This window comes from Pan troglodytes, chromosome 3, assembly GCF_028858775.2.
Source record: "Pan troglodytes isolate AG18354 chromosome 3, NHGRI_mPanTro3-v2.0_pri, whole genome shotgun sequence".
Classification (NCBI taxonomy): domain Eukaryota; kingdom Metazoa; phylum Chordata; class Mammalia; order Primates; family Hominidae; genus Pan; species Pan troglodytes.
The window spans coordinates 178,359,973-178,383,170 of NC_072401.2; the positions used below are offsets into that span (position 1 = coordinate 178,359,973).

The 23,198-nt window shown below is 34.0% G+C and overlaps 1 protein-coding gene across 1 annotated transcript in view; it reads right to left on the bottom strand.

Moving 5' to 3' along the window:
- VEGFC (vascular endothelial growth factor C) overlaps positions 1–23,198 on the bottom strand; it is a 128,405-nt gene that overhangs the window by 37,032 nt on the left and 68,175 nt on the right. The window contains exons 2-3 of the mRNA XM_526740.7: positions 8,884–9,097; positions 7,130–7,320 (exon numbers count right to left, since the gene is read on the bottom strand). Coding sequence (XP_526740.1) covers positions 7,130–7,320; positions 8,884–9,097 — 405 coding nt within the window. The remainder of the gene's footprint in view (positions 1–7,129; positions 7,321–8,883; positions 9,098–23,198) is intronic.

Consider the following 23,198-nt stretch of genomic DNA (forward strand, 5'->3'; position numbering starts at 1 on the left):
TGCTGTGGAAGCACACAACAGAATGTCCTGGAAGTCACATTTATGTTTCGGCCTAAGGATGAGTAGAAATTAACTAGATACATCGAGATACGGGATCATGTGTAGGGAGATGTTTCAAACACAGAGTACAGCATTGCAATACTGGAGGTGACAGATATTGACATAACCCAAGAAGTGAAAAGAATTTGGGTCTTAGTGGTAAGTAGTGTTTGTGGGGAAAAGCATTGACATTTGAGGATGGACATTTAGGTAGCATCCAGATCATTGAGGGCCCAGGAAATTATGTTTAAGGGATTACAACTTAGAACATTTGTACCAATCAATCTGACCAGATGCTGGCCTAAGCAACCCAATTAGAAAAGATAAGCTTATCACCACACTAGTTGAATGCTGGCTCCATCCCAATAAGGCAATGTTATCAAGGAGTTTTTAGCAGTATCTGACTTAGCATTAAGAAAAGAAAAAAAAAATCACTGCTAAAAAATGGCAAATAGATTGGAGGAAAGGAAGAATGGAGGTAGAAGACCAGTTATTAGGCTTGTCCAAAAGGAATGGTCTAGGTAAGGGGTAAATGTGACCTAGATCAGAGTGGGATTAGCAGCGTGGAGACACTGGATGGGTCCCAGAGATGTTTGCAAGGTAGACTGAATAGCAATTAGTTTTGGTGAAAGGAAGGATAACTTGGCTTGACCGACTGGCTGAATGATGATGTCATTTACTAAGACAGAGAACACTGGAAAAAGAATAGGATTCACTTACTTGCTTATTTGGGCAAGGTGGTAGGGAATAGGTTGTAACTGTTAAGTGAGACAGACTGACCTGTCTGAGGGACAGCCAAGTCACAAGGTTGAGTGGACAGTATAGAAATCAGGAAAGAAGCCTGAATTGGAGGGAAAGGTTTGGGAAAAGTAAAAAAAAGTAGATGAGAAAATACAAGGAGAGTTACAGTCTGCAGAGAAGGTGTCTTAGGTCAGAATTCTCAGGAGAAATACCATATTTTTGATGAACTACAAATTTTTAATTCTCAAAATCTTCAAATCTTTAAAAAATTAAAATGACAAAATAAAAACTAATGCTATATAAATTTTAAAATATGACTGCATTACAGATCAGAATGTATAAATATCGTGATTATTGTAAATATATAGCCCACCAATAGGATAGAAAAAAAACTAAAAAAAAAATCAACCAATAACAAAAAAGCAGACAAACTTCAGAAATTTCATGGGCAAGTCCTGATTTTTCACACAAGCAAATGATTGGGAAGAAGTTGACAGAACTCATATCAACATTGTAAATCTATTATAAAAGTAAGCCTAAATTCTGCAAAGCTGGGTGGTGAAAGAGATGAAATACAGCAAGAAAAGATTCCATGCGATCTAAAGTAGACAATTTTCTTATAGCAAATATCTGATGTTTAAGTACTAAGTAGACTGGGCAAAATTATGTCACCTATATGCAGCTTACACTTAGCACTAAATGCTCATCTTACCCCTGGCCCCTTGTAATTTCTTTTTTTTTTTTCTTTTTTTTTTTTTTTTGAGGCAGGGTCTGGCTCTGTCACCCAGGCTGGAGTGCAGTGCTACGATCTTTACTCACTGCAGCCTCTGCCTTCCAGGCTCCAGCAATCCTCCCACCTCAGCTACCTCCCACGTAGCTGGGACCACAGGTGCACAACACCATGCCTGGCTAATTTTTATACTTTTTTGGGGAGACAGGGTTTCACTATGTTGCCCAGGCTGGTCTCCAATTCCTAAGCTCAAGAGATCTGCCTGTCTTGGCATCCCAAAGTGCTGGGATTACAGGTGTAAGCCACCGCGCCCAGCCAAGCCTTGCAATTTCTAAAGCCTAAACCTCTCCAACACCTCCCTCTTGATAGAGCAATTTCTATGCTACTGAGCATACACACCTACCCTTGAATAAATGCTTTCACTCCAATACCCACTGGGTGAATGTGACACCTAATTAGACCAATGCAGAAAATGAATATGCAATGGTCACAGAAAAAACTCAAATGGTTAATAGAAGACTAAATTTATTTACTTTGCTTACTAACAATGTACTGATTTTCTGTTTTCCAAGTTTAGATTTTACCTAAGGTATGCTTAGGTATCTATTTGGCCCATATGTAAAGTACGCATTTATTTGGTCGACCAATAGTAAGAAAAATATAATGTTGGCTTTTGCTCATATTAACTAATGAATGAGAGAATAAAGAAGAATTTTCTTCCTTATCTGTAAGAGAAACAGATATCTATATCTCATCTAGATATCTAGATAGATATCTAGATATCTAGATAGATATCTAGATATCTAGATAGATATCTAGATATCTAGATATCTCATCTGGATATCCAGATATAGATATATATAGATATGTTTCTTTTACAGATACATATATGTGTATCTGTATATACATATATGTATATCTGTATATACATATATGTATATGTATATATAAACTTTATATACATACACATATAAAGTTTATATATATACATATATATAAACTTTTAATTTAGGTTTGGGGGTCCATGTGCAGGTTTGTTACATATGTAAACTTTTATTTTAGGTTTGGGGGTGCATGTGCAGGTTTGTGACATAGATGAACTTTTATTTTAGGTTTGGGGTTTTATTTTAGGTTTGGGGGTCCATGTGCAGATTTGTGACATAGGTAAACTTTTATTTTAGGTTTCACGGTGCATATGCAGATTTGTGACACAGGTAAACTTTTATTTTAGGTTTGGGGGTGCATGTGCAGGTTTGTGACATAGGTAAACTTTTATTTTAGGTTTGAGGTTTTATTTTAGGTTTGGGGGTGCATGTGCAGGGTTGTGACATAAACTTTTATTTTAGGTTTGGGGTTTTATTTTAGGTTTGGGGGTCCATGTGCAGGTTTGTGACATAGGTGAACTTTTATTTTAGGTTTGGGGTTTTATTTTAGGTTTGGGGGTCCATGTGCAGATTTGTGACATAGGTAAACTTTTATTTTAGGTTTCGCGGTGCATATGCAGATTTGCAACACAGGTAAACTTTTATTTTAGGTTTGGGGGTGCATGTGCAGGTTTGTGACATAGGTAAACTTTTATTTTAGGTTTGGGGTTTTATTTTAGGTTTGGGGGTGCATGTGCAGGTTTGTTACATAGGTAAACTTTTATTTTAGGTTTGGGGGTCCATGTGCAGGTTTGTTAAATAGGTAAACTTTTATTTTAGATTTGGGGGTACATGTGCAGGTTTGTGACATAAGTAAACTTTTATTTTAGGTTTGGGGGTACATTTGCAGGTTTGTGACATAAGTAAACTTTTATTTTAGGTTTGGGGGTGCATGTGCAGGTTTGTGACATAGGTAAACTCATGTCATGGGGGTTGTTGCACAGATTATTTCATCACCCAGGAATTAAGCCCAGTACCCAATAGTTACCTTTTCTGTTCCTCTCCAGAAACAGATATTTTTTAAAAGATCAAGCTAAATTGATAGCATAAACGTTTGTTTAGCAAAAAGACCCATTATTTGAAAATTCCACAAGTGTGTTAATCAGCTATTTTATTATTAATAATCTTCAAGGCAGCAGTTTTAAAGCCTGGTTTAAAGGGAAAAGGCTAGGGGTCAGGGAACAAACTCCCTAAAACTGTGGGGGAAAATGCTGTGGATGTGTCTGTATTTTCATTTGTTCTCATGAAAGGGTCCACAGTTTTTATGTGATACTAAAAGAGATTTGTGCACTGATTCTGTGGTAGGCACTGGGATAAGTAGTGAACGGATCTGTTTTTGCCTTTGTGGAGGAGGGAGACATTAATCAAGTAACAATGACTACATAACTATGAACTATGTGATTATAGGCTGTAATAAATACTATTTTAAAAATATGGGAAACTATAAAGCATTTACTACAAATATTGGGTCTAATCCAAATAGGTCAGAAAGTCTTGCCTGAGGCCTTGCCGAAGCCACTTGACACCCAAATTAAGATCTGAAGAGCTAGCACCTCAGGAAAGAGGAGACAGGAAGGCCAGGTTAACCTAAAGGTGTGTGTGCAAGGGCCCAGGAGCAGAGGAAACACGATGATGCCCAGGAATTGGAGAAAGTCTAGAGCACTGGAAGCACAAGATCAAGAATCGTTACATTAGATGATGCTGAACAGGGGCTATGGCGCAGAGATTGCAGGTTGTGATAAAGATGTGCTCTTGAAAATCCTGCATGTTCTCATTTATGTGGGAGCTAAACGAGTGGATCTCATGGAGGTAGAGAGAAGAATACTGATTATCAGAGGCTGGGAAGGGCAAGGGTAGGGAGGATGGAGAGAGGATGGTTGAGGGGTACAAAAGCACAGTTAAAGAGAAGGAGTAAGTTTTAGTATTCAATAGTACATCAGGGAAATTGCAGTGAATAACGATATATTGTATATTTTTTAAAAAGCTGCAAGAGAAGTACTGTATTGTTCCCAATAGAAAGAAAAGATAAATGTTTGAGATGATGGATATCCCAATTACCCTGATTTGATCATTACACATTTTGTACAGGTATCAACATATCACACATGACCCCAAAATATGTACAACTATGATATATCAATAAATATAACCTTTAAAAAAGATTTTTGTCTTATTTTACAAGCAATGGGAAATCACTGAAAGGCCTTTATGCTGGAGACTGACATCAGCTCTGTGGGGTTTTTTTGTTTTTGAAACAGGGTCACGCTCTGTCACCTAGGCTGGGAGTGCAGTGGTGCAATCCTAGCACACTGCAGCCCTGAACTCCTGGGCTCCAGCGATCCTCCTGCCTCTGCCTCCTCAGCAGCTGAGACCACAGGCGTGAGCCACCATGCCTAGCCATAGATTTGGATCTATGTTTTTAAAAAATATGCTTGAAAGTAATTTATAGAAAAGATTATGAAGAAAGGAAATGGAAGGAAGAAGAGCAGAGAGAAGGTTCTCCCATTAGTTGGAAACAGTATCCAAAGTACCTTGGTTTACTATTTGATTTAAATCAAATACCATATTAGGAATATAATCTAGAATACATCATATTGCTTAACTGAATTATTTTAAAATATAAATCGTTAACGGCATTCCAAAAATTGTATATTTCAATTCCTAAATTGTCCATATTTATTTTCTCTAACTTTAAAAGGAAATGACATTTTTCTCAAGAGACTCAGTATACCAAAATTCCTCTTAAGAGGTTTGGCTTGAAGATAAAAACAACGTTTTAATTATTAATATGTTACCTTTCAAAGAATATCTGCTTGGCCTAAGTATTTCTATTTAATTTATTTTAAAGTATGCAGTTCTAAAATTTAGAGGATTTTAAAGAATCCTGTTTGATTTCAGGGTTATGATAAAATACATAATACCAATAAAACCTGTTAAAGTAGTATTAATTTATTTAGAATAGTAAATACAAAACTATAATGTCTTACTGTTTATTGTTGTTTGGTAAAGATTCAGGGAGGATAAATGAACTAAGGATAACTTTTGCTATGCCCAATAGTATAATTATATGTTAGTCTATCAAAAATATTAGAATTTTGGCCACCACTGAAATATTGTCATGTTCCTACAACTGTACATTTTTCTGGTAAAGTTTCTAAATGCAGGACTATGTTTAGAGTCACATTGTATTCCTTGAGAACACATGTTGGAACGATCCCTACATTATTTTGCTGTGCTTTTAGGAAATAATCAGAATGAATTGCATCTGGCTAAGCTTAACTAACTATGATACTAAAAGAAATGATAGAAGGCCCCAAAGCATCACCTTTTAATTTTTTTTTAACCTTTAGAGTTGAGGCAGAGTCAAGCTGAATAGAAAATTTAGCTTTATAATTTATTTTTTGTTTCTTCTTGCAAGTCTTAATCTAAAATGGCTTGTTTCTTTATCAAGTGGGTGAGCAATATAAAGAAACTCAATTTTTGAAAAGAAAGCAATTAATTTGGGTTGTATAATAAGACAATGTCTCCAAACTCAGAGGCCAAATGATCATAACAGTAAAAATTTTGGAAATATTCAGCTAGCTGAAAAAATGTATCTCATGGAATTGAGATAGTAATCTTAACTCTGATTTCTATTAATACTATATTGAAATAAGAGTAGGTTTTATTACTGAAAACCATGTAGATCAGCTAAAGTTTGCATAAAATTAAAATGTGAATTTTCTGTCATACCACATCATACAAATCAAATCTAACACCACATCTTTCAATTTCATTTTTCATTCTCCAGGTCAAAGAACAGTTCTGAATTTAGCCAGATTTACGTGTGTGAGTCTAACTCCAAAAATAGCTTAGAAAGGTCATTAGGACAACCACAGTTTTGTCTTTCGGGAGAAGTTTGCTTCAGTCCAGCCCACAGGACTGGATTTCTCCAAACATTTCTGTTCAGAGGCCAGAGGTGGACACAATTTCAAACAACACTTTCATGGTTATCGCCAGCACATACGCGTGTTCCACAGCCAGCCTCCTCTACCACGTAAGGCCCACAAAGCGGGTTTATGTGTCTGGTCTGAAAATCCCTGATCCAAAACCAACCTTAAGAGACATTTCCTGGTTATCAGAAGCTTACCATTTAATGAGATAAACTTCCCAGTTTATTCAAAACATCTGAGATTTAGTGTCAGAGTTATTTCCTTTGCTTTCGACAGGAAGACAATAAATTTCTTCAGTGAGATGGCTTATTTCAATACTATACCACTGTTTCACAGAACACACGCATTTAATTTTACACTTTGAATACTGTTTGCACTGTTATCTCCACCATCTGAAAACTTACCCATTTAAAAGTATTTTATTGCCATATGAACATGTTTATTCTTGAAGATCAACACACACACATACACACGTACATGTACACACATACATATGTATATTTATTGTTTTCTGCATGAGGCTTTGACTCCACTATATGAAGAGTTTGCAAAGTAATAAAGCATCAATTACTTTCCTTGTGACACTGTGTTGTCAAAAACACAAAACACTGAAAAACTGACTTCATTCCCCTAAAGAAAATATAAGAGACCCTGAGTTGAACCAAGTTACTTTAAAGCAACGAGAAGTTTAAACACATCATCCCCAAAGTTAAAGCTTCTGATTGAGTGGGCTCTCGCGGGTAGCAGGAATGGGCAATACCCACCGTCTTGCTGAGGTAGCTCGTGCTGGTGTTCATGCACTGCAGCCCCTCACTGTTGCAGCAACCCCCACATCTGTAGATGGACACACATGGAGGTTTAAAGAAGGTGTTTGTTGCGACTCCAAACTCCTTCCCCACATCTATACACACCTCCCGTGGCATGCATTGAGTCTTTCTCCACTCATTATCAATACCTGTCAAGTCATAGGGAAATCAGTAAGTTTTATGGAAACCACCAAGATAAAAAAAGCCCACAGCAGCTGCAAATCACTCACATTCATTTCAGATTTTAACAGTTAAGTTCAATATATAACTAAAGAGACAGCTGATGGGATCCTAAATTGACTTGTGAATGAGAATGATATAACATTGAAAAGACAAGCTAAGGATATTTCTTAAACTCATTTCTATAGCTAGGCAATAAGCAAAATTAGCATTATGCTTTATTAAAAGTACACCAATGTCCCACAACACTAATGTTTGGTTTTTCTTTCTTAAGAAAATGGTAATTTAATATATGAATGTTTATAAGATGTGCAGAGAGAGTCATGTTCATTCTCTATAGTATGGGCCATTTTTGTGCTCTCAATGCAAATATAAATATAATTTTATTTTTCTTTAAAACTGAGTTGCATATGAGAAGACAGCTATGGTTTTAGATTCAAGTCAAACATCCTTTTCAGGCGGACTATTTGGCAACCTTGAGTAATGTCGTGGCCGCAGCTACGTAAAATACAAGGCTATTTTTCACCAACTGGGACTCATTCTGAACTTTCTTCAGCAAAGTCAATGTTTCCTATCCCTTTTAACTCTCCTCTGGAATTTTGTTTCTGATGAGTTAGTAGCTTACCTATAATACTGTTGACTTTTTAAATTCTGCATTACAAATAATGTACTTCCTAAGTATACTAGTTTATTTATCCCATATTTCCCCTAAAATAGAATTTTTGGAAAAGGACATAAACTATTGGTTAGACAACCATGAAGCCATTTTGTTTGCCTCTGTTCTCAAAATACTTTCCAATATCAAACTTTTATAGCGATTAAGAGCTACCAACTGAAGGCAAGTATGTTTTTAAATTATTCCACCACTTTTTAATTTTTTTAATAGAGATGAGGTCTTGCTGTGTTGTTCAGGCTGGTCTCTGACTCTGGCTTCAAGCAATCCTCCCACTTTGGCCTCCCAAAGGTCTCGGATTACAGACATGAACCTCTGTGCCCAGTCATACCCCACCAATTGATGCTATGACATTTTATGCAACATGATCATTTTCTGTGAAGCTTTATGCTAGATACCTCATCAGCTTAAGTCCCGCTCTGAGCCAGTTATCTGTGAAGCAGCAAGGCAACAAGTGACATCTGAAAAGGTGATTTCAAATGAAGCATTTCTCAATCCAAATCAGATAGGAAATTAAGGTATAATTATTTGATAAGATAAAGAATGTTTAAGTTATTAAACAGATATAGTATGTAAAATATAGCCATCTGTTTTAAAAATTTTCCAATGGCTATCACCTGAAAAAATAAATGTGTGTTGTTTATGCATGGACCTATCTATCCTGTATTTTATGAAGTCATCTTAATACTCAAAGTGAAATCATAAAATGTTGTATTTTGAAGTAATTCTTTATTTTCTATTTGCTTTCCGCCCTAAAGGTGTATTCGGTGATACAAACACTGAAATTAAAGAACCAGGCTGGCAACTTCTACTGGTTTGATATATAAGGCTTACTATACATTTTATTTCCCATACTTACTTTTCAAGATCTCTGTATTATAATGTGCTGCAGCAAATTTTATAGTCTCTTCTGTCCTTGAGTTGAGGTTGGCCTGTTCTCTGTTATGTTGCCAGCCTCCTTTCCTTAGCTGACACTTGTACATTTTCCAATATTCTGGGTAGAGTACAGTCATGAGTTCATCTACACTGGACACAGACCGTAACTGCTCCTCCAGATCTTTGCTTGCATAAGCCTGTCAAAGAAAAATGCAAGATCAATGACTTACCAGCTTAAGGGATTTAGAAACAAATGCACTATAAAACGGTTAGGTTTAATAGTATCTATACTCCGTTCCCTAACTCAAATATTATTAATTACTCCTAAATTACTTCACTTTCCTTGGTAAAATTATATTTGTATTTTAATTTGTATGAACCAAAACAATTAAAAATACATATTTTGTTGTTAGGAAAAAAATTCTGTGATATAATTTTAAAATAATTTTAAGGTAGCTTATTTATTTTATTCATAGCTCTTTCAAATAATTGGTCAATTTGTATGTTTGAAAATTTATTCATTTGTATCACTCTACTAAACAGATAAAATTACACTGAAATCCACCCTAATGCTTTGCTTTATTTTTAGTTACCAGCAACAATACAATATGCTTAAGCAGGATGCTTGCAAGTAGGAATTTTACTTTCATGGGAGCTATTTTAGAACAAATAATCATATAAAGAAAGGAATTTCAACAACATTGTCACAGTAAGATTTATATTTTGGCAGAATCTCTCAATATTTAAAAGAAAATTTTATCATCAAGATTAATACCACCTTCTTAGAAATGAAATAGTTCAGAGAACACTAAATCTTATTGACGGCTAACTGCATATATAAGTATACTCATTTAAGCAGAACATTCCAAATTATATTTTAGTAGTTACCATATCTAAGAAATAAATACAATTTTTTTCTAATTATGCTTTAGAATTAGGAAAAAGGAAACTTGTATAGCTTTATCTATCTGCCAAGTAAAATACAACATCAATTGTTTATTTTATATTGTCATGATTATCCCAGCTTTTAAATATAAATACGTAAGTAAATACTTTGGACACTGGTTCTCAAAGTTTAGTGGGAATAAGAGTCAATGAACTAACTGTCAGAAATGCAGGTAACTGTCCCCCACCTCTCCATGGTTTCTTGGGTGGATCAAGAACCTACATTTTAACAAATTATAGTTTTTCCTGTCTAATTTTTGAGCACAAAATGAACATATTTGCCTTAAAATTGAAATCTTATTTAATCTGAAAAGTATTTTTCACTTCTATTTTTAATAATCCAAGTTATTCTATGTAAGTGATTTTTGTACCATATATTGAGAAACATAATCTAATCTCATTTTTTAATTTCATTATAACAGAGCCTCCTAAAAATAAAAGTCAATTATTAATATGAAATGTGTTGTTCCCTATTAGATAATGAAGTTGGCTGTGAATGTTGAGTTTACCCTTTCACTACCATTTATGGTATGATATGAGTATATCACTTAATCTCTGTAGGTCTATGTTAGAAAAATATTTATATTATTCCATTACTTTCTGAAGTATATGGGATGATTCCTGATACATCATACAGCCATAGAAAATCTACTGAATATGGGAAGGGTGGAGGTGGAGAGGAGATCTTAGTTTAAGTGAAAGTTACAAAACATCCTCTCACAGTTTCCCAATTAGATGTTTATAAAATATTTGCCAAAAAAACTCACTTATGACACAAAATTCAAAACTCAAAAGTGTTTCAGAATCTCAGAAGGTTACTACTGAAGGGAAAATTTATAAAAGTGATTATAAAAATAACAATATGTGAGGTGATGGATATGTTAACATGATTATGATAATCATTCCACAATGTACATGTACAGCAAAATATCGCATCCCATACCTTAAATATATACCATATTTGTCAGTCACACCTCAATAATGTTGGAAAAAAAACAGTGTACTGGTGTATTTGTGGTCACTGTTACCTGCAGTAAAATGTGACAGATCAGTTTTTGTTTGTCTCTGCTTGTTGAATAGCCCTAGAAGAAAAGGAGCAATAGGGACCTGTGTGTGATTGGAAGGTTCCTGGAACTCTCCGCTACAAGTCAGCTGGGATTCAAGACAGGTTGTGACCTAGACTGACCACATCAATTTCCAGAACAGGCCTGCATGTTCAGCCTAGCAAGAGGAGCTGCAATACAACATCCTTACACAATATAATAAAAGATATTCACCAAACTGTTAAGAAAGGGATGATGGTAGACAGAGACTTTCAATTAAGTATTATTTGAAGTTTTAAGACAAACAAATTAGTACTGTAAAACTTCGAAATGAGAAATAACTATAACAATATTTATATTTATTAAAAAAAACACTGTTCCTCAATAGATCAGCTGGAGAAAAACATAAGCATAACATTCACAATAGAGAAAATGCAATATTAAAAAATGAGAAAAAGTAGAAAAGCTATTATATTTATACTCTTAGGCTGAAAAAGGCCTTTTTAAAGTGAATATAAAATAAAATGAAAATGTTTGTATGGCAGAAAACACTGCAAACAAATTAAAAGAAAATAAAGTACGAAATTATTTGCAATATACATAATGGATAAAAATGGACTAGTATTCTTAAAATACTGCATGAATACTGGTGCTTCAATAGAAAGATGGACAAAGAAATTGAACTGAATATTAACGAAGAAGAAATATAAATAATACATATTGTATGATGGCAAAAGTGAAAGAAACTATAATTCTTTTCAATCCTGGTGGGAGTATAAATTTGAACATCTATTCAAGGAAAATGTGGTACTGCAGGTTGAAAGGCCTCTAATACATGCTACATTTAGATAGCCAATTCACTGCGGAATAAAATTTCCTATCCAAAAGAAGTGATATAATTCTGTCAGGTATATGTACAAATTCACTGTGCAGCTGTCTATATAATCGTGAATATATAAAGCAATCTAGCAGACTGGGCACAGTGGCTCATGCCTGTAATCCCAACACTTTGGGAGGCCAAGGCAGGCAGATCAGGAAGTCAGGAGATCGAGACTAGCATGACCAATGCAGTGAAACCCCATCTCTATTAAAAATACAAAAATTAGCTGGGCGTGGGAGTGTGCGCCTGTAATCCCAGCTACTCAGGAGGCTGAGGCAGGAGAATTGCTTGAACCTGGGAGGCAGAGGTTGTGATGAGCTGAGATCACAGCACTGCACTCCAGCCTGGGAAATAGAGTGAGACTCCCATCTCAAAAAAAAAAAAGCAACCTATATAGACAATAATAAAGAGTTGATGAGATAATTTATAGTAAAAACAGAAATTAGCACAGAAAGGAATGTAATAAAACTATAAGATGTTGATACAGAAGTATAACTTAGATATGCAAAGAGGTTCATGATATAGTCTACGACAAAGTAGGATACACAATTTATATACTACATACACACAGAGAAGGATCATATATACATTTAAAACATAATCTTTTCACAAAATAAAATTTATATATAGATTGCATATGTGTGCGAGTAGTGTTAAGAGTAAAAGATATGCAACATAAAAAAATAGTTATCTTCTCTGAATTACAGGATTAAGGTAATCATGCTCTTTATATATTTCTGTATTTTAAATTTTAAATGATGAACATATGTAACTTTCTATAACCAAAACAAAAGGTTTAAAATAGTCATACCTGAGCATTTTGGGAGGCCATATTATTAGCTCTCATTTTACCCTTTCATTTACTTCACTGCTCTTATTTCTGCATAGAGCATGCCTTTATATATTATTTAATTTATATTAATCATTGGCAAAAGTAGTCTATGACAGATAAATGAAATAAAAATGGCTTGAAGATTGAGCAATTAATTCACTTTTTCTCACTAGACTGTAATTATTATACTGGTGTGGAAGGAAAAGAAGCTTTAGTATCAAAAGACCCAGAAATACCTAATGTAAATGACGAGTTGATGAGCGTAGCAAACCAGCATGGCACATGTATATCTATGTAACAAACCTCCACGTTGTGCACATGTACCCCAGACCTTAAAGTATTAAAAAAAAAACATATTTCTATCTTTGCTACAGATCATATTTAATTGAGTAAGATTAGACTTCTCTCTTTCAACTTATTTTACTCTGTAAAATGGGAATAACAATATCTTTCTCACAGAGCTTTTGTGGTGATCCAAATAGACATTGGATATACAAGTGTAATATGACTCTTGCAGCCACAGTGGAATTGTCATTACAACATCCTTAGAGAACAAAAGCACAGTACAGAGATTATCAGATGAATTGAAATTTTTACACCATTATTCTACCTCAGTACTGTCCAAGTTCTGGGGCAGTATTTCTTCAGATCTGTCTTCAGCATTTTCACTCTAAAGGACTAGTAACCTAGGAAGTGAGCATTGTCACCTAACTGATAGGGTTGTTTAGTGAATATCTCAGTGAATAGTGACAGGACTGTTTACCACCTAACCATGGCACATTCACATTCACATTTACATTCTAGTTTGGAAGAATCTGAAGAGGTCCCAGTAAACTAGAATGAGTTCTGAGCCATGGACATACCAAAATCTTTCAAGTGGAAGTTTTATGCATATGAAAGTCAAGTTCCTTCCTAATGCTTTCTTGAGCCTTATGTACACCAATGTTTTCTAGAACATTGAAGTCATTTGTCTGAATATTAATATATTCCTTTATCTTTCAAAGGATTTGGTGCAGTTTAAAATAGAAAGTGCCTTACAAATGGATACTAAACTGTAATAAAAACTTCAACCAATGTAAAAGTTAATCTAATTTTGCATTCCAACTCGGATGGATCAGTTAGGAGGTACTAGTAACTACTAGTAATCGTCAGCATTTATGCATTAGCAAACAGCAACCTACATGATATTCCGTGGAGGAGTCTGAGATGCTATGGAAGCCAAAGCTGAGTGTGCAATGACAATGTCAGGGAGCTACAGAGAATCAGGAGTCATTCCCTTCCTTGATTATTCATATGCCTAAAAGGCATTCCCTTCTGACTTAACACAAGGATGATACAAGATATCTCTTTCTGGGAGAAATTACAAGATGACAAAGAGTTTTGGGGCTTCTCCTGCACTCTATAACTCTCTTTGGTTATGAAGAGTCATAACGTGAGGTCAGCACGTAGGGGAGAATTGACAACTTTATGTTTTACACAGATAATAATTGTTTTTTTTAAAAAAATAATTTTTCTCTTGCTTCTCTACTTTGACTAGGGGTTGTGCAGATGCCTATTAGGGAGAAGGCACAAGTGCATACAAGTTGTTCTACTTGTAATATCCCAGAGAGTCAGTAATAAGTGGGAAGCAGAAGAGGCATCTAAGATTAATACCATTCATGGTTCTTCAGATCTTTTGGTCAGTTATTTAATTAATTAATTAATTAATTAATTATTTTTGAGACATGGTCTTGCTCTGTTGCCCAGGCTGGAGTGCAATGGCACGATCTCGGCTCACTGCAAGCTCCGCCTCCCGGGTTCATGCCATCCTTCTGCCTCAGCCTCCTGAGTGGCTGGGACTGCAGGCGCCCACCACCATGCCCGGCTAATTTTTTGTATTTTTTAGTAGAGACGGGGTTTCACCGTGTTGGCCAGGATGGTCTCGATCTCCTGACCTTGTGATCCTCCCACCTTGGCCTCCCAAAGTGCTCGGATTACAGGTGTGAGCCACTGCCCCCGGCCTGGTCATTATTTAACTGGGTTAATATTGAGTTGTAAGGACACAATCCTTTTATCAGATAGATAATTTGCAAATACTGTCTTTCACTGTGTGGCTCATCTTTTCACTTTACAATGTCATTTGAAGTGTATAAATTTTTAATTTTGATAAAGTCCAATTCATCCCAAAAATAAATAAAATAAAATCTATAAAAATCTTTTAAAAATCTATAAAACCAATGCCAACAGTCTCTTCAAATAACTATCTTAAGTTAATGACCATGTTATATATAAATGTGACACATTTAATAATTTTATGAAGTTGAAAATCACGTGGAAATGCATAGACTTGAATTATGAAAAATGTTCTTTTCCCTAGTAGCATATACTCATCAAATAACAATAATCAGAATTGAAATAATAGGCAAGAATAGATCAAAAGAAACATCTGATCACAATATAAGCCGAGTATCCTTATCCAAAATGCTTGGGATTAAAAGTGTTTTGGATTTTGGATTTGTTTGTTTGTTTTTGAAATAGTTGTATTTTACTGGTTGAGCAACCCTAATCCAAAAATCCAAAATCCAAAATGCTTCAATGAGCATTTCCTTTGAAAGTCAAGTTAACACTCAAAAGAGTTTCATATTTTGGAGCACTTTGGATTTTGGAGTTTTGGAATAGGGATCCTCAAACTGTACCGTATTTTCATGAAGTAGCCACAAAGGGTCACAGGCAAGTCTGGTTACTTGTCCAATATATCTGTATTTTGGTGGAGAGAGGAAAAAAATAACCTAATATTCAAACTGGAAAACAAGGAATGTTTATAAATTTTAACTGTCCATATATCTTTAAAAGTTTATGAATTTTTTAACTGTCCATATACTATCTTTAAAAGTCTGACTCAAGTAATACCTCATATTTGAAAAAATGTACATTACAACAGATAATTTTATAAGGTAAAGCATAAGGAGGATTACTTGCTCAAATGGTCAGATTAATAATGTAAGAAATTTACTAAAATGTTTTAAAAGGAAATATTTATCATGTTATTCAGTACATACATCATCTCTGTGTCCTAAGAAAACAAAGTCAATTGGCATTAAGCTCTCATAAGGTAGTTACCAAAGTCAATAACTGCATACTACCATTAGCTGTTGAGTTATTCTTCCCCTAAAATAGCAAAGAAACTTGCATATTCTCATTCCTTCCTATTTAAAAATGGCAGTTGTATAACAGGTTAACTTGTAAGTTCTTTCATTTTCTTCAGCTATCTATGGTGGGCAAATTTGTACATTTTAAAAATACATTCTAATTATTTAAAAATACTTTCTTTTAAGCAAAAATTGGGTAAAGTGGCAGAATAAACAAAACTTTGGATTTGAGAAACCTTCCAATACATAGTTATAAAATTCACTTTTAAAATCCCCCTTTGATAGAGAGTCATCAAAATATGGACATTCAAACGTATCCTTCTAAGGAATAGAGATTTATAAATGTTTCACATAACCTCAGCAAACCATTTTACCTAATGTTTCAGCGAAGGTGTGAGAGTCAGGAGTCTTTCACCCTCAGGCCACCATCATCCGTGTCTATACCAACCTGATATGCCACAGATAGGGAACCCTGGAATTAGATATTTAAATTTCAGCTTAATATTGGAAGTTTCTAATTGGAAATTTTAAATTTTAATGTTCAATTGAATTTGTGTCTGAAATGTTCTATCGCAAATGTTGAAAATAATACCATAATAGAGAATAGACTATTTTTATATCTATTAACAGCATAAAATCTTATTTTTTGTCACTTTTTTTAGTTTGTTACCTGTTTTAATTAAACAAAAAACAAAAAAAAATTATCAAAATCTAAGTAGGCTCTTAGGAAATTTTAAATATTCATTTACTCTCTAACATAATAGCAAAGTAGACAAAGTTACTTCTGTGCAATCAACACACTGGAAAACAAAGTACTTTATACGCACTGATTTCCTGCACTGAAAACTACTTGCTTGACTTTTCTGGAAGGGGATCCTCATTGATTTCACTTTGGCAAATGGCAAAATAACTTCAGAGATATGAATTCAAACCTTTTCCCCTATATGATTGCAAAAACAGTACTATGTAGGTGAAGCCAAAAATAACAAAAAACAAATGCAATTATTCACTGAATATTAAGGCAATTCCGAGGAACTAAAATTGATTACTTGAATATTCCAATATATAGAACAGTAGAGCAATGGTTCTCAAATCAGGGTTGATTTGCCAATGATAGATCCTCCCCCCACCTTCCAATCACACAGTCCCCTGTTGCTCCTTTTGTTCACTGTTCAGAATCATGGCACTAGTGAGTAGAGGCCAGGAATGCTGCTAATCATTCTACAAGGCACAGAACATTCCCCTACAAAAAAGGAATTATCCAGGCTAATGTGTCAATAGTGCCGCTATTGGGAAACCCTGCCATTAAGTCAGAGTGGGCCTTGTCAGATGCAATAATTTAGCTGTATAGGTCATTTATCAGCCTCTTAACACATCAGAAAGTTGAAATTTGCTTGAATTTCACCCTGTAAAATCACGTAGAAATGTCAGAATGAGTTAATGAATGAATCTAAAATACCTCTAGCAACTAGACTTAGTAAATGTTCTTAGGGAGACTTATTTATTGGCCAGGGTAATATATTATTTTCTTTTTACATAGGCATTTCTCAATAGTGTTCCTTTGTTTCATAAAGAGAAGAGAATGGAGCAGTTCAGACATAATATTCCTAGGTAAGTCAATATAAAACGTTTCAAAATTATTTTCCTTTGCTTGCCTATAATTTCAAAAACAACTTTATATCTTTTCCAGAAAGGTTTATTCATAAAATTCTTTTGAAATTAAAAAGTGCAATGTGTTATTAAAATATTTATGTTTCATAAAATTTCCTTTCTTCTTTGATATTTTAAAAATCGATGTATGTCAATGCTGTCTAGTATTAAATGTAGTATTAATATTAAAGATGCCATTTTGAAAAAAAAAAACCTTCTAATTAATGAATAAAGAGAACAAATCATGACTGTATGGTGTGATGAATTTTTACAAACTGAAAAAATCCCTATAATCATATCTAGATCAAGATACAGAACACTGACCACATCTTAGAAGCTATCTTTATTCTCATTTCTCTTCACAAAGTGTAACCAAGAATTGTTGACTTCTACCAACATAAGTAGTTTTCAGTTTTTCAATTAACATAAGTGAAATCCTATAGTATATACTCTTCAGTGTTTGAGTATTCTTCTTCCCAACCTTATCGTGTAAAGCAGTTGATTTCTCTGCTGGCTGATTTTCCATTACATGAACTACTGCAATTTATTAATCTAGTTTATTCTCTACATGTCTTTTAATGGACATAACATGCATTTTTATCAGTGGAGGGTGTATAAACAGAAATGGAATTGATGCAGAAATCAGGGCAGTGAAGTAAATGAAAGGGTAAAATCAGAGCCAATAATATGGCCTCCGAAAATGCTCAGGTATAATTACTTAGAACATTTAGCTTTGGTTATAAAAAGTTACATATAATCATCATTTAAATTTTAAAATACAGAAATGTATAAAGAAGAGCATGATTACCTTAATCCTGTAATTTGGAGAAGATAACTTTTTTTGTGTTGCATATCTTTTACTCTTAACACTACATGCACACATATATGCAATCTATATATACATTTTGTGAAAAGATTATATTTTAAATATAGATGATCCGTGTGTGTGTGTAGTATATAAATTGTGTATCCTACTTTGTCATAATCATGAACCTCCTTTCATATCTAAGTTATACATCTGTATCATCTTATAGTTGTATTACATTCCTTTCTGTGCTAATTTCTGTTTTTACTATAAATTATCTCATCAATTCTTTATTATTGTCTGTATAGGTTGCTTTTTATATTCACTATTATAAAGACAGCTGCACAATGAATTCATACATATACCTGACAGAATTATATCACTTCTGTTGGATAGGAAATTTTATTCCAAAGTGAGTTGGCTATCTAAATGGAGCATATATTAAAGGCCTTTCAACTTGCAATACCACATCTTCCTTGAATAGATGTACACATTTATACTCCCACCAGAATTGAAAAGAATTATAGTTTCCTTCACTTTTACCATCATGCAATATGTAGTATTTATTTATATTTCTTCTTTGTTAATATTCAGTTCAAGTTCTTTGCCCATCTTTCTACTGAAGCACCAGTTTGTTTTTTCATTAGTATATTCATGCACTATTTTAAGAGTATTAGTCCATTTTCATCCATTATGTATATCGCAAATAATTTCCTATTTCATTGTCTTTTAATTTGTTTGCAGTGTTTTCTGCCATACACATATTTTCATTTTATTTTATATTCACTTTTAAAAAGGCCTTTTTCAGCCTAAGAATATAAATAATAATAACTTTTCTACTTTTTTTTTCATTTTTTTATAATGCATTTTCTCTATTGTGAACCACATGACTACGTATGTTGTTGGTTCTTTTTCTGGATTTTTGGATTTGTTTCATTGATCCTTTTATCTGACGTTATGATAAAACCATACTATAACAGCTTTATAATTACCCTTGATATTAAGCATATTATTTGGTGTATACCTGTGATAGCACAAATTTTGATAATATTATTGATACACAAAACTTTTTGCAATTTCATTTTCTTTTTCTATGACTAATTTCAATTATGCTTTTGAAAAAAACCTTGGGGGTACTTGATGGCATTAAATAATATATGTCAAATGCATAGCCTAGTACTGTACACGTTGACACTCAAAGATAGCTATAGTTAGTAATAGATGTAGTAGTGGAAATTATAGTAAACATGTCAGCAGTAATTATATTAATGAATATTCATTAAACTGTGTAATAGGTTCAATTCTCAAAGAATACTTTAATGTTTTCACTCACTTAAAACCTATATTCTTCGTGAAATCTAAATTTCCCCAATCAAATGTACACACCACTTAAAATAACACAATGCAGACCCAAAGATACACATCTAACACAATGTCTGACAGAGTTTTGAGTTTTCTAAGAGAGAACAAGCTTTGGAGGACCATACATGTATGGTATAAGATAACACTAAGAGTATGTGTTTTGGGCAATGATATACTTGTGCTTCAATCTTTCCTTCTCCAGATACTATCTCTACAACCTTTGAGGCTCACTTCCTCATTTGAAATATGAAGACTGCTGAAACAATGAAATGAGCTACTGTGAAATAAGGTATGTAAATAGCCCAGTGCTTGATTATACTAGGTTTCTGTCCCAAGTTCTTCTCAAGTTTATTTGTATTTTATTATTTTTTTCTTCCTTTTTTCAGTTAGGCTTGAGCTGAATTTATTATTATTATTTGAGGGAGATGAATTTTTTTTCTTCCTCTAATGTTTCCATTTACAAAGAAACCATTTATTTATTTGCCTGTACGTTTTATTTAATTATGTCCCTTTACACAGCAGAGTTAGAAATACGTTTTTCTACCTGCTGCAAGGAGTTATATGAAAGACCAGTATTATGCCAAACATGTGAGCCTTTTCTCAAATAAGTGCAATGTGTTCAGATGCAAGGTAATTCCAAGAAGAAGTCATCAGATTCCTTATTACTCCCCTAAAAGGACATCTCTTTAGGATCTGGAGGCCTGGATTATCAGGATCCATTAAGCCTGTTAGAAAAGGCTGAGTGAAAAGAGAGAGTCAAAAAAGAAAAAGAGGAGTATCAAGGGGGAAATATATCTGGAAAACATAGAGGAAATCAGGAAACAGAATAAAGTTTCAGAAACTGGGACTCATAATGTTTTACTGATTTTCAAAGTGATTATGATATGCCCACTCCTATGCAAGGTGCTGGGCCAACACAAAAATCAACAGCTACCACCATTCCTTGACCTGTCTCATTTTGGCAAAGAATCAGTTGCATCTTGAGTTGAGACATTCCTAAGCCTCTTGTAGTCCAGAGCTCTCAAAGGCATGAACAAGCCTTTTTCTTAAAACAATCACAGCAAATACCATTCCATACATTTAAACACAAGGCATTATAGCCAAAAAGAAACAGCCTGTTTCCAGAGTATTTAAGGGTTTGCTGAGAGTGCCTTCAAGGGGTGGAAGATCAAAGTAAGGGATGTCACAGGAGCTAAAGTAAATGAAAACAGCAAATGAGATTAGAAGCCCACTCATGCTTTCCCCTCCAGCTCTGCTGTTGCTATTCCCGAAGTTCATGCTTTAATTACCTTGTTGTAGGAAATTACAGGTGAGACCAAATTGTTTTCCCTACAGCTGCTTCTCTCCCTCCCCATGCATCCACTACACACCAGCTGATCACTGTTCTTGAAGCATCGCTCTTATCTGATGCTTTCTTCCTCAAAGGTCTCTCCTGGTATCCTACCAACTAACGAATAAAGCTTATATATATTCTGGAAGTCCTAGGAAGTTTTTAAATAAATGTAGTTAGTGATAATAACAACACCCCAAAGCCTATAGTCCCCCATCTATAAAATGTAGATAATAAAACATACTTTGCAAAGCTATTGTGAGTATAAATATGATATTTGTAAAAATCATAAGAAGAAGGCAGGTATACTAGGAAGCCACTTGAATCTGATAAAATATTTTAAATAAATAGCAAAGTAGGGAAAATATGATTTTAAAATTTTTATTGAATGACTACTATGTGCCAAGGAATGCTACTTGTAAACAAGGTCTCTCCTTTCACAGAGTTTATAAGAGTTTATTTATTTTGAGAGCTAAGAATATTAATTATCAGCTCCTTAGAATTTGTTATTCCCAAAGAATTTGTGAATTTTGAGGCACACCTGATTTGTGTACTGCAATTAATTCCAGATAAATTTCTTGTTGTTTGCTTACATGCCTTTGGTTCTAAAGAATTCCAGATTAGTTACTAAAGTGGCAGGGCGGGGAATTTGTCGCTATGAAACAATGTTGAGTAAAACAAAGTTGAATTATTTAACCAGAAATACTGTGTCTAAAAAAACAAAAATTCAATTTTGCAATTTTACTAGCCCTTGAGCTGTTAAATTTCTCTGTTAAATGGATAACTAAAACCCATTTAAGAATTTATTTCAAAGCAGCACCGGGCACGGTGGCTCATGCCTGTAATCCTAACACTTTGGGAGGCTGAGGCAGGCAGATCACCTGAGGTCAGGAGTTCGAGACCAGCCTGGCCAACATGGTGAAACCCCATCTCTACTAATAATACAAAAATGAGCCGAGGCGTGGTGGCGGGCGCATGTACTTTCTCCCTTGTAGTGTACCAGGCATATGGTATTCAGTGAAGAAATAAATGAAAGAAGAGGATTGGTATAGATAATTTCCTTTCATTTTTCATGTCATGAAGTAACTTTATAAATAATACTTTCCTGGCTGGGCATGGTGGCTCACACCTGTAATCCCAGCACATGGGAGGACAGCATGAGCCCAAGAGTTTGAGATCAGCAAGACCCCATCTCTATAAAAACAAAAAAAAACCAAAATTAGACATATTGGTGCACCTCTGTAGTTCTAGCTACTTAGGAGGCTGAGGTGGGAGGATCACTTGAGCCCAGAAAGTCCAGGGTACAGTGACCTATGATCACACCATTGCATTCCAGACTGGGCAACAGAGTGAGACCCTGCCTCAAAAATATAATAATAATAATAATAATAATAATAATAAATAATATTTTCTAAATTCAAAGTAAAACATTTTTTAAAAATTAAAGGTAAGTTAATTACAATCTTCTTATAGTTACCCAAAAAGTAATTATTTATAATGCTGCATGCATTTGTTTTCTTACAGTATATAAAGTTTTATTTTAGAAGTTGTTCCCTGTTTAGGCCGAATCAAGAAATTTGAAAAAATTAACACAATTTTCTTTTTAGAGTGAACATTGAAAAAACAGTAAAACATTTTCATTTCAACTAATTATTTTTATATTTAAACTCTTCGACCAGATTAAGTCAATGGTAGGATAGGAAATTCACATTCCTTTAATCTGAATCTTTTTCTCTATTTTATTTTCACAGTCAATTACAATCAAATATGAAGAGTCAACTATTAGAAAAGTTTTTAAAATCCTATCTCACTAAAACAGAATGCATCAAAGAAAGAAGAAAATAAAGAAGGAAAGAAGAAAGGAAGGAAGGAAGACATAAAGCCTGATTCAAAGTGATTTTATAAAAAGTAACAGAAGTTTTTATTAATGTAAATATTCATTTGTGAAAATTATATTAATGAAGACCCCCTTCACTGTGTATTTTTAAATGAAAATCTTCTAAACACTTATTTGCATTTTTCTTCCTCTATGTAATGCAAGGTAAATTAAAACAGATGGTTTCAGAAATGCATTCTCAAAGTTGAATAGTTATGGGTATGAATAGGAAAGACAGAGTTATATTAGAACTAAAATATTACATCTCCAACTCCTTTTTTCTCCATACTATATAAACTTTATCGAATTCATTACAGAGCTCTATAAGGATACCATTGATATATTCTCTTTCCTCTAATTCTGGATTCTAAAGTCCAGAACCTTGAAGAATCTCCTTCCTGCACTCTATGTCTCTTGTATACACAGCCTTATTGAATTTCCCTGTTT